The 15,452-nt window shown below is 43.2% G+C and overlaps 2 protein-coding genes across 5 annotated transcripts in view; both read left to right on the top strand.

Annotated features, from left to right (window-relative positions):
* Positions 1 to 2,721, top strand: part of sh3bp2 (SH3-domain binding protein 2) — a 35,994-nt gene extending 33,273 nt beyond the window's left edge. For 2 of the 3 annotated variants that reach the window (XM_025002618.2, XM_017440483.3), the window contains exons 9-13: positions 194 to 317; positions 705 to 760; positions 1,200 to 1,275; positions 1,371 to 1,430; positions 1,528 to 2,721. In XM_025002618.2, coding sequence (XP_024858386.1) covers positions 194 to 317; positions 705 to 760; positions 1,200 to 1,275; positions 1,371 to 1,430; positions 1,528 to 1,665 — 454 coding nt within the window. In that variant the 3' untranslated portion in view covers positions 1,666 to 2,721. The remainder of the gene's footprint in view (positions 1 to 193; positions 318 to 704; positions 761 to 1,199; positions 1,276 to 1,370; positions 1,431 to 1,527) is intronic. The other variant, XM_025002619.2, reaches the window with a different exon arrangement.
* A 1,455-nt stretch (positions 2,722 to 4,176) lies between these two features.
* The window catches only part of vldlr (very low density lipoprotein receptor), a 23,629-nt gene continuing 12,353 nt past the window's right edge, over positions 4,177 to 15,452 (top strand). The window contains exons 1-7 of one of the 2 annotated variants that reach the window (XM_025002620.2): positions 4,177 to 4,486; positions 9,055 to 9,174; positions 11,146 to 11,268; positions 11,780 to 11,902; positions 12,677 to 12,885; positions 14,367 to 14,529; positions 14,835 to 14,957. In XM_025002620.2, coding sequence (XP_024858388.1) covers positions 4,420 to 4,486; positions 9,055 to 9,174; positions 11,146 to 11,268; positions 11,780 to 11,902; positions 12,677 to 12,885; positions 14,367 to 14,529; positions 14,835 to 14,957 — 928 coding nt within the window. In that variant the 5' untranslated portion in view covers positions 4,177 to 4,419. The remainder of the gene's footprint in view (positions 4,487 to 9,054; positions 9,175 to 11,145; positions 11,269 to 11,779; positions 11,903 to 12,676; positions 12,886 to 14,366; positions 14,530 to 14,834; positions 14,958 to 15,452) is intronic. The other variant, XM_017440489.3, reaches the window with a different exon arrangement.

Raw genomic sequence — 15,452 nt, 5'->3', positions numbered from 1 at the left:
GATGTTGTCAGCTGGTTAGAGACAGATGTTGTCAGCTGGTTAGAGACAGATGTTGGAGGCTGGTTAGAGACAGATGTTGTCAGCTGGTTAGAGACAGATGTTGTCAGCTGGTTAGAGACAGATGTTGTCAGCTGTAGAATCACTGGTGGTAAACTGGGTGAAAGCGTCTCTCTAAGAAGTGTTTTCTCGTCAGAAGAGCGACTCCTGATGGGCAGAGCTTTCGTTCTCTGGTGGACGAGAAGCCCGTCACAAACAGGAGGACATCCGACCAGAAGAGAGACGGCAAAGACGACGACTCGGATGGCGACTACGAGACGGTAAGAGAAGCTTCTTCTGATGTGACAACAAACTTCAGTTTTTGTCAGAAATCACTTTAAACTTTGTGATTCTGACCTTAAATACATCTGAGACGATAACTGTAGGTTTTAATTAATTTACTTAAAGGAGCCAAGACAGATATCCTCATATTCGAGCTTTATTCTTTATTTTTGTCATGAATTTTAATGAAACACATCCAAGAAAAACAAAAAAATACCCCACAGTCTTTACATTTCTTCTACAAAGAAACTGTTTGTTTGAGGCTTATTTTCTAGTCTGCCGTCCTGCCTTTAACGCTGTCAGGGAGTGAGACACGTCTGGTTATTATGGTTTATTGAATCATTCTTCTGTGATTAACTCTTTGTTTGTGTTTTTTCTGTCTGCAGGTTCAGCTGCCAAAATCTGTGTTCATCAATTCAACTGAAACCAGCTTCGTAGAAAAGTACGACATTTGTTTACTCTTTGTTTGTTTGTTTATAACAGACATTAACATTAATCAACAGATTAACACAATAAAATTATGAAAAAATTATGAAAAATATAAGAAGTTTATATAAAACTTTGATGCCTCTCCTAAAAACCTATTCATCTGTTATTTTTAGAACCTGTTTTAAAATCTATATATATAATAAATAATATACACTTCTATCTGCAGGATCTTTATTTACAAACCTAAAATAGTAATAATATTTAGTCTGAATTGTCATTTTTTGTGTGTTTCTGCCCCCTGGTGGTGAGGAGCTGCCTCTACGCTCTCAGTTTATTTTATTTCGCGGTTTAAATTAACCGTGATGTTAAAGTTTTTGTTGATGATAATCAGCAGGATGAATCACAGTTACATTATAAATCATAATATTTAATAAAACATGTTTTTTCTTCAGGCTTTTCAGGGAAACCGAAGCATCTCCGCAGGACGGACTTTACGGCATCAGAAACTCTCGAACCAAAACCACAAGGGTAAAAACAAAACAAGCAAATAAATTAAGACCATCTCAGTTTGTAAATAAGTGGGAAATATAAACTAAAAGAAGCTATTTGTTCTGTTTTTCCAGGTTTTGGTGGTTTGGGACGTCAGCATAAACAAAGCTAGAAACTACCGCCTGTTTGAAGAGGTAACGAGCCGATCTCTCCTCGTTAACGTTTGTATTCCTGATCTGTTTGACCTCACTTCCTGTTGCCTCTGTTCTGCTTCTGTTCGCTTGATTTCAGGGCGACAGCGTGTTCCTGGAAAGCGACGTGACGTTCCCCGATCTGTCGGCCCTCATCGAACACTACTACCTTCGGCCTCTTCCTCAGCACGGCTCGCTGCGGCTGCAGAAACCCTACACCGACGCTTCGATCAGCTGAAACGTCCTGAAACAGCCCGGCCACTGCAAAACAATCTGTCCACTGCAAAACAGTGTGTCCACGGCAAAACAATATGTTCACTGCAAAACAGTCTGTCCACTGCAAAACAGTGTGTCCACTGCGAAACAGTTTTTCCACTGCAAAACATTCTGTTCACTGCAAAACAGTGTGTCCACTGCAAAACAGTTTTCCACTGCAAAACAGCCCGTCCACTGCAAAACAATCTGTCCACTGCAAAACAGTGTGTCCACTGCAAAACAATATGTTCACTGCAAAACAGTGTGTCCACTGCAAAACAGTTTTTCCACTGCAAAACAATGTGTCCTCTGCAAAACAATCTGTCCACTGTAAAAGTGTGTCCACGGCAAAACAATCAGTTCACTGCAAAACAGTCTGTTCACTGCAACAAGTTCAGGTCTTCTGTTTCAACATGTTATCCTTTCCTGAACGGAGATAAATCTGTTTTAAAAATCAAACTAACACCTTAAATAATCAAACATCTGATGTAGGCTGATATAGATTATTGTAACAAAAACTGCTAAAAACTATTAAAAACAGAACCAGTTTGGGTGTAATGACGGGTTGTGTCCAGAAGGGGGCGCCAAAAGACTGAAAACAAGTTTTAATGCACAGAAACACAGAGGAAGAAATTATGTGTCTTAAAATGTATGTAAATCAAACTTATCTTATTTTAGCTTGTTTTAACCTTTTTATAAAAGCAAATATATTTATTTTCAGTTTATTTTATTTAATTTCTACAACTTTTTATTGTTTTTTTGTTTTACAGAAACAAAGTTTTTTTTTTTAACTTTTTTGGATTCAAGTCTGTTTTATGCTTCAGAACGAATTTGATGTCCTTAAATTCTAAATAAAACCCATCTTTTTTATTAAGAAAAACCTGAAACCAAACAGTAAAACTGAACGGATTTATTTTTGTCTTTAAAGTGAAACTTTCTGAACTTTATCCTGTAAAATGTTTTGATATTTATCTGTAAATATGTCAAATAAATAAATGTAAATATGTTGTTTTCTACAGAAATATACACTGAGATGATATAAAGATGAACAGAAAACTTCCTGTTTGGCTTCTTTTTGTTGCGTTAAAGGTGGGCAATCATGGAACTGATTGTTAGCAAAATATCCCATGAAGCACAGGACAGATTGGACCGGTTCATCTCAGGTCCAAGCAGTTTGTGTAGAACTTCAAGATTTAAGAGATAAAAACAGACTCGGAAGGGAACAGAAATCTAAAGAAGTCTTTGTGCTTTTGAAAAATTAAATAAAGATAAAAATAAAGAAAATCTGGGTCAGAATGAGCTTGGGGGGGGGGATCAGCAGCCAATAATGAAGATGGAGCTTAATCCTGAGATAAGAAGAGTGAAGCTGGCAGCTCTCAGCCTTCTGGACCCCCCAGAACCCATCAAGACTCCCTAGGACCTCCCTAGGAACACCAGGACCTGGTCTTCATACCACAGAGAAGAGAAAAACATCAGATTTTATTGTTTAGCAAAATAAAAGCACGGCTGGCGCTTAAAATCAATCTTTGTGTCTAAAATAATAAATCTGATCTTCATTCGTTTCACATTTTATTTAAATTCTGCAGATAATTCATCAGGATTCATCGATTTATCGTCTGCAGTCAGTTAAAGAAAAGATTCAGGCTTTTATTTCTGTAAGATGAGAAGAAAAAAAAGATTTACAGAAATTTGTCTCAATGTTTACATTTCTGGTGTCAGCACGTGACCACAGGGGGTCGCTGCTCAGCCTTTAGTTAAATTTTAGTTTAATAAAACTCACAAATTCAGATTTCTGCAGACTTATTTGAAGAATTCAGTGATTTTATTAATTAACCTTTCTGCAGAATAAAGAAATAAAAACATGTTTTTAGCCGAATGAGTCACAGACAGGAACTAATGTTTATATTTTTGTTTATTATTATAATTTTTACTCTTTTTTATTTTATTTTCCTTTTTGTTTACATTTTAGTCTCTAGTTGTATTTTTCCACCATATATTGCTCTCTGTTCTTATTTTACAGCTTTTTATTTTTGTTGTTTGTCCTAAAGATGTTTATTTTTTATTTTTCTTTGAGTTTTTTTTATCGTTTTTTATTCTTATTTTTTTGTTCACTTTGTGTCAGTTCAGTTGTTTAGAGTCTCTTTCTTTCTTTATTTTACATTTTCTTTGTTTTTAGAGACATTTTAAACAGTTTTTTGTGTAATTTTTGTTTCTTTAATTTATTTTATTTATCTTTTGGATCATCTTTGTTCTCAGTAGCATCATTTTGTCTGATAAACAATTAAACTTGTTTTGTTCACAACATAAATAAAGTGACTCAAACAGGTTTAATTTACAGTTTTATCTGTTTGCAGTTGATGCGGGGCTTTAATTACATGCAGTTTGCCGCTTTATTGCCGAAGCGGTATTTCTGTTCGTGAACGCGGAGGAGAGGGCGGAGCGGGAACCCGCACGGGCCGCACGGCGCGTGGCTGTGGGACGCAATAAAAGGGCGCGTGGCGTGCGCGATGCGTTCGCCTTCGTTCAGTCCGGTCGCAGCTCCGCAGACAGCGGCCGCCTCTCGGTCCCGAACCCCCTCCCGGCAGAGAAACGTCCCGGTCCGGTCCGCACCGTCCCGTCCGGTTCCGTTTGTGCTCGGCTCGCGCGCGGATTCCACCGACAGATTAAAAAAACCACCGAAGAAGAGGCCGGTGGCGGCGCGAGGCGGCGAAGCGGCTCCGCAGCTAGCAGCGCCGAGATGGTGTCGTCCACACCGGGGATCCTGCTGCTGCTAATGTGTCTCCAGCACTGCGGTACCGGCCACGGTGAGTGCCCAGCCCGCTCTGCGCCTGTCGGGCTTCTCGGTTCGGTTCGGACCGAGCGGGTCCGGGCCGGAAGCTAACCTCCAGCCGGTCCGTACACCTGCCTCCCGGTTGCTCCTTGAAGGAATGCCCGCGTTTGGCAGCTCCTTCCCGGGGCTCGTTAGCTGCTGTTTACCGCAGGGCGACAAAAAACAAAAAAAAACATCAAACTGCAACATTTTAGCGCCTGATTTTCTGCGTTTTCACAGATTTATTCCCGAGGTTCTGGTTCCGACACTTTGTGCGGGTCCAGATTTATGAGGTTTTCCGGATTTAGTTCTGGAGCGAGGCCCAGCTCGCACCTGGTTCTCATTTAACTCAGCATCTCATTAAAACGCGTTTAAAACATAAAACAGTTTAATTTAAACGCTGTGATTTCTGCTCTTCTTTAGTTCTTTATTTATTTATTTAACCCTGAGGTGAAAACTGGGAACAAACCGGATTAAAATGTAACAAAATCCGGATTAAAACTGGGTTAATTTTCTGTTTTTCTGTCCGGTTCTGTAGCTATGAACTGGAAAGTCCATTTTTACTTCAATTAATTCAAAGAAAACGACACAAAATGTAATTTAAAGCTTCTGGATTTCCTTCATTTATGACCAAAATTAACATTTTTAACAATTTTTCTCCAATTAGCCACTTTAACACCTAATTTAACATTAATTTACCAAACTGATAATTAACTTTTCACCACAGCTGTAATTAAAACACTCAGAAAACAAACTTGAACATTTCAACAGATTAAAATCAAAAGTCCTGATGGCTTTAATGCAAATTCTTTCATTATTTAATGACAAAAAGGACTAAATTATAATAAATAAGATCCAAACAGCAGCTGTTTTCACTCAGATTATCAGTTTCTACACAAATAAATCTGATTTTTATTGTTTTCCTGGACTAAATAAAGAAGTTTCCAGACTCTTTTAGTTGGAAAATAAAAAAATAAACAACTTATTTTATATTTAGTTTGTAGAAAAGTTAGTTTTAGTTAAAAATCCTTTTTTTAACACAGCTGTGCTTCATAAAAACCTGCAGTTTGAAAGTGGCGTTCTGTGGAAGGGTAAAGAGCAAATATCTTACCTGCAGTAGATGTTTCTTCCAGGGAAAATATTGAGATTTTTGTAAAAACAGGTCTGTAAAGACACAAACTGCAGCTTTAAATCAAAGTTTACCAGCAGGTACGTCTCCAGGAATAATCGGTTTAAAATTGAGTGTTTTTGCTGCCCTAGTGCCAGGAAATCCCTTCGTATAATGTTTGAACTCAAGCTGTGGAGCTTTTTAAATGTAGCTGGGCTTCCTGACGGCGGCGCTCCAGGCCAGTAAGTCTGGTTTTCGACAAACTGCGAGTCGTTGCGACTCGTTTCGGTTCACTTCCTGCAGGACCGACGAGCTAAAGGCTAGTCCGAAGTGGATCGCTGCCGTCTAAAACAAACAAAAACGTCTCAAACCTGAGAGGTTTCATCGCGGTTTGTTTTTTTTACGTTTCCGTCAGCGTCTCAGTTTACGTGACGTTCTGCCTTTAGAGATGAAACGGCGCCGGTAGCAGCCAGCTGTAGCACTTCCTGCAGGCGTACGATCATATCCCATGAGCCTGTGGGCCGATTCTGTCTGAAAGGCTTCAGAAACGAGTCGAGGTTTGTTTAAAACTTGATTTATCCCCCGGTTAGGAGCTGGTTCCGGGTTAGAAAACTCCAGTTATTTCTGTGTTTGGTGTTGGAGGGACGTCATCAGAAGCTTCACGGTGACGCTAACGTTATACGACGGGATTTCCCTGCAGAGAAACTGTCAGTTTTGACAGGAAATGAAAAGGTTGAAACAAACCAGCTTAAAAACTTTGGTTTAAAGGAAGAAGATTCGCTGTTAGGATCCATTAAATGCGTCTTTATGGAGTCGTTTCTATGCAGCTCATGTAGGGCGAAATGTCACATTTTTATTTTTTTTTTTAGCAGTCTGATCTCATTCTGACTCATTTTTCCACCACGGGGTCACATTCGTCACGTTTGCAGAAATGACCCGAAAACTTGGAAGTTTGAGTCTCAAACCTCGGGATGAGTAACTCGTAGCAGCCGTGGATTATTTAAAAGGTTTTTTATTTGTTTAAATTTCCGTAATGAGCCTCCGACGGCGAGCTGAGCGGCGAGCAGATCGGGCAGCGAGCGGAGCGCGCCGGCCTGATTAAAATGGATGTTTTTTTCCTCTCCATGGTTACCGTGATGCTGTAAGACCTAGATCCTCGGCTGTGGGAATGGGGGGAGCAGTGTGGGGGTGTTCTTGAAGTGGGTGGGAGGAGGAAGAGGAGGAGGAGCGCACTGTGAAGGTTTGTTACTGGGGAGAGCTTTTTAGGTGGCAGACGATTCGACGCAGCTTCAGCTGCAACCTAAAGATGGCCGATCTGTCAGTTTGCCACCATGTTTACGGCTGATGGGGCTCTTCGTGTTGGTCTTTGTCAAATTTTGGCTCAATATCTGTAAAAATGATAGCTTAGTCAGTTTGCTGTGGCGGCCATCTTGAATTGGCTTGACTCAAGAAGTTGTAGATGTGCGTCCAGTGATTCAGTTTTATTCAATTTGGTCCAGTGGGTCTTGAAATATTTTGCTAACAGACATTTAAAGGCAGAAAGTTCCCGTTTGTTCCGTTAATCTCCGAGGTTTGGGAAGAATGTGACGGGGAGTTGATGGTTTCCTCCTCCTCCTCATCGGCCGGCAGCTCTGGAGTCTGACGCTGCAGAGGAAGCAGAATCTGCTGAGGCGGTTCTGATGGACCTGTAAGGTGGACGGTTTCTGTGTTCAGGCTGGAGTTTGATGTCGGGGAAAATAAAAAATAATAAATCGTCAGGAGGGTTGTTTCCTGCAGCTGGAGCTCGTGTTGCTGCAGGAATTACAACAAAATAGTTTGTTTTTGAATCAGATCTGCAGTTTCATTGTTATTTGTAACAGTCGCAGCTGCAGGTTTTATTTTGTTTTGACCCGTCAGGAACAGAAACAGATGAAGGTTTGACCCGAACTGAACCCGACAAAACATTTTATCTCTGACCTGAAGTCTGTTTGACGGAGTAAAAGCAACTTTTCCAGGACGACATCTGGCACTTTGTTTCTGTTTGTCAGCAAAATATCTCATGGAGTGCTGGAAGGTTTTTGGTGAGACATTCAGGAAATAATCTACAGCTGACTCGTGTTTGGACGCTGTCATCTGATCGTGTTTACACGGTTTGAGTTGTTTGTGGTGGTAGTAGCTGAGAGTCGTTCCAACCGTTGCTCAGAGGGCAACACATTCAAGGTGCGACCAAAACCCTGTAAGGAGACGGCGTTAAGTCGCCTCGCCGCTGAAGGAGTGTGGGAAGTTTTGAGTTTTGGCTCGTCGGGTTCAGATTGAAGCCAGAGTTGTGCAGAACGATGAGCCGAAGAACCACCGGCTCCAGATCTTTAAAGGAACGTTTAGTTTTAAATTATTAACGTTGAGTTTCCCGCCGTCAGAGTAAAAACGGGTCCCTCTGCAGCGCGAGGTTCATATCTGGGCCATCTTTTCTCACGCAGAGCCGGGGACGCGCTCCGGTTCTGACTGAGCCGCTGACCCACTTTCCACAAGGTTCTGCCAGAACTCCGGGTTCTGTCCCGACCGACGGGAAGGTTTAATGTGAAGCGGTCCGAGCATCCGGACCAGGTCCAGACTGAACCGGGCCTCAAGGTCGGAGTTATTTTGAGACGGTGCCGCCGATAACTGCAGCTCGATGTGTCAAAGTCAAGGCCCGCGGGCCGGATCCGGCCCCCCAAAGACAACATTTAGATTTTCTCTGCTGCTTCTCATTTTGTTTCATGACGGTTCCTCTGAAGCTTTAAAATAAAGTTTATTTCTCAGAAATCTTTGATTTTTGACGTGAAAAAAGCAACAGAACATCTGAGTTGAGTTAACGTGCGTCGGAGGAACAATAAATCTGCTTTAGTTTCTTTTTATTTGTATTTTCTTCTTGTTTCAGAGTTAAATGTTAGTAGCCGTTTGGATTTTTGTTGGCTTGTTTTTAATGGAGGAAAATTAATAAGAAATCAAAAGAAATGAATGCTAACGATGCGTTTTTATCAGTTTTTCTTTGTTTATTGAATTAAGTTTGTTCTAAATTCTGTCTAATATGTGAATAGGAAAAAGTATTTAATATTTAAATATGAATGGTTCGACTTAATGGAAACCAAGATTAATTTATGTATTTGGAATAAATATTGATCTAGATCGGCTCTTTAGTTTTGGCCTCTTGTGTCGCTCAGTTTCTCCTAAGAAACAAGTAATTCGGCACAAAGTTTATAACTTAAAGGTAGACCGGTTCTGGTGTGTTCTGTCCTCGTGTTGTTGGTCTTTAATCTGATTCGGATTAAAACAGTTGGAGCTGGATTAAAAGGTTGAGTCCAGTTCTCTGGTTTCCATGATGGTTCCCAGGAGGTTTGTCCAACACAAACGTTGAGTTTAGTTTTCATTTTTGCAGGATTTTCTGCATGACTGAGGTCATTCTGAGCTGTTTATTTGTTTATTGTTTGTTTGTTTAGGCACAAAGACGGAATGTGAAGCCAGCCAGTTCCAGTGCGGGAACGGCCGCTGCATCCCGTCCGTCTGGCAGTGCGACGGAGACGAGGACTGCACCGACGGCAGCGACGAGAGCGCCTGCGGTGAGGAAGTGAACCCATGAATAAATACCAGCCGCTGCACGCTGTCCCAAATAAACCTCTGCCCCACAGGAGTGCCAAGCTCAGCAGAAAATATAATTACAGCCTCTGGTTCCGGTGGGAGCGAGAAACGGACCTGAAGTTAAAAATCTCGTTTCATTTTGGCTCAGCTGTCAGACGTCACATTAAGATCCGGTCCGATGACTTTCTCACCTTAATCACAAATGATTTTATGTAAAAACATAACTGCAGCTGTTACTGTTGCTGCTTAAATGTTGTTTTCAGGGAGTTTAATTCGGCTGCTTTTCGTCGATTTGACCAAAAATATCTCAAACGTTTGTCGCCGCGACAGGAAATGAGTAGGAGGGTCCCGTTAAGGCCTTCTGATCTTATGATAACGAGGATTAAACTGACGCTGCTTTCGACAAATCAAACAAACCGGAGCCAAAGTTTTATCCAATCAGAGCAGAGGGAGGCGGGGTCAACTTGGAGACTTTGACGCCATATTTAGAGTTATGAGATGCATCTAAAGGCGATTTTATTTTTAAAAAGCAACCTTTTCTGGTGTTTTTAAAGCCTGGCATGAAGGCAGGTGTGGTTCTTTCCATCAAGCAGCAACGGTGGTGCAGTGGACTGTCCTCCGTCCCACAGTAGCTCAGTCCTCTTGGGCTAAAATGACCTCCGGTTTTCCTTCTGGGTCACTTTTTGCCGATTGAAACCCTGAAAACCAGGAGTGTCTCAGATGAGGAGCTTCCAGTGAGTCTGTCTCAGTTGGGACGGTGGTGGGACAGGGTTCGATCCCCGGTCATTAAAAACACGTTCTTTTTGTAAACGTTAACCGTGACGTTTGATGGTTTCATCGGCTCATAGCAGATGTTCAGGAATGTTTTTGTTTTTTATTCTTTGAACGCTTCATTAAAGACGCGGTTCCCGACACTCGTCCTTGAGGAACGCCGTCCTGTGTGTCTTTGTTTCCTGCAGGTCATCACTCAGTCATTCAGATCAGCGACTCGAGTCGTTACCACGCTGCAGCTGAACACCGGTCTGAATATTTAAAGTCTGTTCTGCGTTTAGCTTCTTCCTGTTGAGGTTCTTTACGTTCCCTTGGTTTAACTCGATTACATTCTGTAACCAGAGTTCAGCTTTTAGACAATAAACCTTAAAGTTCAGAGTCCCGGGTCGAGTTAAAGCTGCAGCAGACGGAGCAGATGACTCGGTTCAGGAAGCCCCCGTGATGGCCGGGCCCCAACTGAAGCTTTCCCACAATCCTTTGAGACAATGACCTGGTGTGAAGGTGGCTAAATATAGTCTCTGTCCGATACGCTCCTCTATCTGGGTCATTAGTTGAGGGAGGGGACGCTTCGACGGGACGAAATGTGACGGAGTTACAGCTCTTAGGAGTCTTGAATCTAAATCTTGAATATTTGACCCCCCTGTCTTCTGGTTTTGTCCCTCCTGTCCACCCGTCCACTGGCTGCAAACATAAAACCACGTTGCTGCTTCAGATTTGTCCTTTACTCCTGCAGGGCGACTCATTAAACCCCGAGCCGACGCGGCAGACGACTTTTTACTTCAAAATAAAATGACTGTCCACGCCGCTGGGACTTAAACCCACGAAGAAGGCGAAAACTCGGGGTATGGAGACGTGTCCTGCTGGTCGGGGGTCTTTGTGGACACGTCCTGACGGAGCCGAGCTCACCTGTTATCGTAGTTTCCTCCTTTAGAATCCTTTCAAAATAAACTACGCCGGCAGGAAAACATGGAGACAAGGGAGCGGGGCGTCGGGTTGTTTGTAGAAATCTTAATTCTTGGTTTATTTAATAAATATTTCATTTAAACGCCAACTTGTCCAACGGAGACAATCTTTTATCCTTTTATTTGATTTTTATTGAAGGAAAGTTTTATTTTAACCCGAGCCCCGCCGTCCTGATGCAAACCGCTGTTTCCTCTGACGGGTTGTTCTTCTCGTTCCAGTGAAGAAGACGTGCGCCGAGGTGGACTTCGTGTGTCGCAGCGGTCAGTGCGTCCCGAAGCGATGGCACTGCGACGGCGAGCCGGACTGCGAGGACGGCTCCGACGAGAGCTTGGAGATCTGCCGTAAGTCGTCCTCGCCCGTTGGTTTGGCTCCGCCCCTCCGTGCTGCTTGGCTTGTTCTCCATCTTGTTTCGCAGTAAACTTTCTGGGCCGGTTTGCACCAATAATCTGCTGAGGATGAACTTTTATTTTTACTCCACAAAAATCAGTTCAGAGACGGGAAATGAAATAAGCGCAGCGTCGTCTGGCGTGTTTATAACCTGGAGCTGCAGCTCTTTGTTTCTATTTGAGGCTCCGGCGTCGTCTCTCTGAGGCGGTCCGGTTTCAGGCCCGGTCCACGTGTTGAAGAACGAAGAGTTTCAGCAGCTAAAGAATCAGCTGTTTGAAACCTTAAAATGACTTTTAATGAGATAAGGCTGTAAAATGGTTCCTTGGCTGTTTAAAAACATGTTTCCAGGTCAGATGTTTAACTGTTAGCAGTTAGCGAATCAGCTGTTTACATTCCGTTGGGTAAATAACCGTGTGACGCAGTAAACGCTGTTTTTAACGGGCGAACATGTTTTTGTTTCCGCAGACATGAGGACGTGCCGCGTGAACGAGTTCAGCTGCGGCCCGGGAACCACTCAGTGCATCCCCTTCTTCTGGAAGTGTGACGGAGAAAAGGACTGCGACAACGGCGAGGACGAGGTCGACTGCGGTGGGTGGGGGGCAGGGTTTACGGCTCGGCTGGAACCAGATCTGGTTTTTTTTGGCTCCGTTTCTGTAGACGTGACAGTTCGGCACGTAGTCGAGTCAAGTTTGGATCTAATTAAATGCAATTTAGTGTGAATTTGTTAGAAATTCTGTGGTTTCGTTAAAAACCTGCCTGTTCCTGTCGGGATGGATGTTGTTGGGACTCGTTTCCTGTTTCCTGTCTGGATCCTAATAAAGATCGGGAAGAAAAACTCGTCGATCTCCGGAGGATTTACGCTGATCCCCTTTGAAGCTGCTGATCAGTTTGCTGCTGGAAGTATTGATTATTGATTCTGCTGAGAGCTGCAGGAAGTTTCTGCTCCTTTCAGTCTGTGGCTGATTCCTCAGGCAGGGAGGGGAACTACAGGAACGCCGAGGAAACCAGCAGGAATGCTGCCCAAAGCCTGCTTCAAAGTGGTGGTAGGGGGGCCTAAAGCCTGGTTCAAAGTGGTGGTAGGGGGGCCTAAAGCCTGGTTCAAAGTGGTGGTAGGGGGGCCTAAAGCCTGCTTCAAAGTGGTGGTAGGGGGGCCTAAAGGATGCCACAAAGTGGTGGTAGGGGGGCCCAATGGTAGCCTGAATCTTGAAACTAAAAGTAGTAGTGGTAAAATGCTGAAGTAATTTCAGAGGACAATGTTTTAGGATTTAACAGATCTGTATTCGGTGAGCTGATGGGTGAACGGCTAAAACGGCACCAAGTCTGCAGAAGAAGCTAAACGCTGACTCGGCGTTCTCCCCCCAGGTAACGTCACCTGTGCGCTGAACGAGTTCACGTGCGCCAGCGGCCGCTGCATCTCCCGCAACTTCGTGTGCAACGGCGAGGACGACTGCGGCGACGGCTCGGACGAGCTGGACTGCGCCCCGTCCTCCTGCGGCCCCAGCGAGTTCCAGTGTGGGAACTCGTCGTGCATCCCGGCCAGCTGGGTCTGCGACGACGACGTGGACTGCCAGGTGAGACACCCCTGCTTAAATTCAATTTTTTCTAGTTTATCAGTATTTTTAGAGAAGATATAAATACCTTCTTAGCTAAATTTAGTCGTTTTCTTCTAATTCTTCGCCTCAGAAGCTTCAAAATGATTCAGTTTGTTGAAATTTGGTGTTTTTTATCACCTGGTTCTGGTTCGAAGACTTTATTTTTATTGGCCTGAACTGCAGCCCTGAAATCCCCGAGCTTCACAACGCAGCAAACCATTATACGAAGGGATTTCCCGTGGTCAGTTGTAGAGGAAGTTAAAGGCTGTTTGAAGACGTAGCTGTTGGGGAAACTTGAATTTCCAGGTAGATCCGGAGGGTTTTATGAGCAGCAGCTGATTTCTGCTCTTTGTTTTTATAATTATTGGCAACATTTTTTCGATTGTTTGTTCTTTGCTTTTAATGAACGACTTCCTGAACAAACCGGCTCAACAAGGACCTGTTTTTGTTTCTAATTTTAAACCCATAAACCAACATCTGGAGAGCCTGTCCAGCTGTTTTTACAAACCTTTAGCGTTTGGTCGAGTTTGGGATGAACTTTCTGAAGATGGTGGTTTAATTTTTTTTTTTTTTTAGATGTCTTGAGACATAACAGAAAACTTTAGGTTGACACAAAACATGAACAAGTAGTATTTTTCCAAAGGTTGAAGTAAAAACAGCAGCATTTCGAGTGTTTAGAGGAGAAAATTGTTCATTTCCTGCTGCAGGAAGTTTCTTCTTCTCGTGAACGATTGTAGAAACGATGAATGGATGGGTGGGGTGTCTGTGTACAAACATTTGTCTAACGGCTTTAAAACTAATTAGTTCGGAACTAATTAGTGTAGGAGGCCTGATCTGCTGCTTCGTGTTTTCAGGACTGGACCAAACTCGTTTTTAAACGTTTTAAATCTAACCTTTTTTAACTCGCTGACTTCAGAGACGTTCGTGGCGTCCGACTCGTTTCCTCTCGGCTCACAGCTACTTCATTAATCTGCTCCCAGATGATGAAAGGAGGAGAAACTCCTTCCTCCGTTTGATTGGTCGGTTCTAATTAAGGATTGGGTCATGTGATCTGAGCCCCTCGCTCTGTGAAGGGGAGAGGAAATATTTCTCCCTGAAGGAGCGCAGACGCTCTGATTCTGGGTTGATTTGGTTTAAAGCTGTAAACTGAATCATTTATCTTGCATTTCATGTCTCAAAGTGTCTCCAGGATTAATTATTTTAGGATTTATAAAACCAAGATGGACAGGGGCACTTTGTATTTGGTGTTTTTGGAAGTTTTATTGTCCAAACTTCTTCTTCTAAATAATCCAGGTTCATTATTTAACCGTATTTCAGATTTAAATTAGTTTGAGGATTTTAGTCTGACTTACAGGAAATGATTTCAGTAAAATTCTAGTTTTGGTTTGTTTGGTTTAAAGGAAGTTGGTGAATATTAGCTCATTATTTTCTCTTTGAATGGACGGCCATCTTTCCCGCAGGACGAGTCGGACGAGTCTCCGACTCGCTGCGGCCGCCACCCGACGCCGCCGGCGAAGTGTTCGCCCAGCGAGATGCAGTGCGCCTCGGGGGAGTGTATCCACAAGAAGTGGAGGTGCGACGGAGACCCTGACTGCAAGGACGGCAGCGACGAGGCCAACTGTCGTACGTGCACATGCACACACACACACACACATCCTCTGTAAACTTTAACTCAGTAACCTGTGATAAACCTGCATGTTTAAAGTCAAAATGATCAACAATCTTTAAACTCTAAAGCAAGTTGAGCTCAGATCAGCGAGGCTGAAAGCTCCCAAACACATCAGAGTTTGTTGTTTATGGAAAAACGATTTGATTAAAATCGATCCCAGCAGGAGGGTTGATGAAGTCGTTTTACCGGAGCTCACACAGCTGGTAATTAATCGATGATGTGTTTTTAATGAACGGATGGATCCTCTCGGCTCGTGCAGCGTTCCGTACCTGCGAGGAGGACCAGTTTAAGTGCGACTCCGGCGGCTGCGTCCCGGGGAACAGACAGTGTAACGGCGTCAGGGACTGCGCCGACGGATCGGACGAAGCCAGCTGCAGAAACGGTACGTTCTGCTTTCCTTTGTCTCTGCTGCTGTTTGACGTCGGGCTGTTCAGAGACTGTCTAGATCAGGGGTGTCAAACTCCACTCTCCTGCATGTTTTAGACATTCCTGCTTTAAAACACCTGGTTTAAATGGATGACTTGTTGCCGTGCTCCTGGAGAGCCTGATGATTTGGTGAGGAGGTGATGAAACAATCTGAATCAGGTGTGTTGGAGCAGAAACACCTAAAACCTCCAGGACTGCGGCCCTTGAGGCCTGGAGTCTGACACCCCTGGTCTAGATGGTTCTCTGGTTTTCATGTTTTCTAGAAAAGCGACGCTCATTTTTAGTCCCTCCAGGATTTCGCGGGGCATTTTCCTGAAAGTTTTTTTTTTAACTAAAATCAATAAACAACCATAACTTTTAATATATAAACCAAAAATCCTTCCTAGTTTTGTAAGATAATTCCCAACAAACATTGACATTCTCAAAAGGTGCTTTATTTGAGAACTTTGAT

The sequence above is a fragment of the Kryptolebias marmoratus genome, linkage group LG14 (assembly GCF_001649575.2).
Source record: "Kryptolebias marmoratus isolate JLee-2015 linkage group LG14, ASM164957v2, whole genome shotgun sequence".
Classification (NCBI taxonomy): domain Eukaryota; kingdom Metazoa; phylum Chordata; class Actinopteri; order Cyprinodontiformes; family Rivulidae; genus Kryptolebias; species Kryptolebias marmoratus.
Note: the sequence above shows the minus strand (reverse complement) of the source record. Positions and strands in the feature narration are given on the sequence as shown.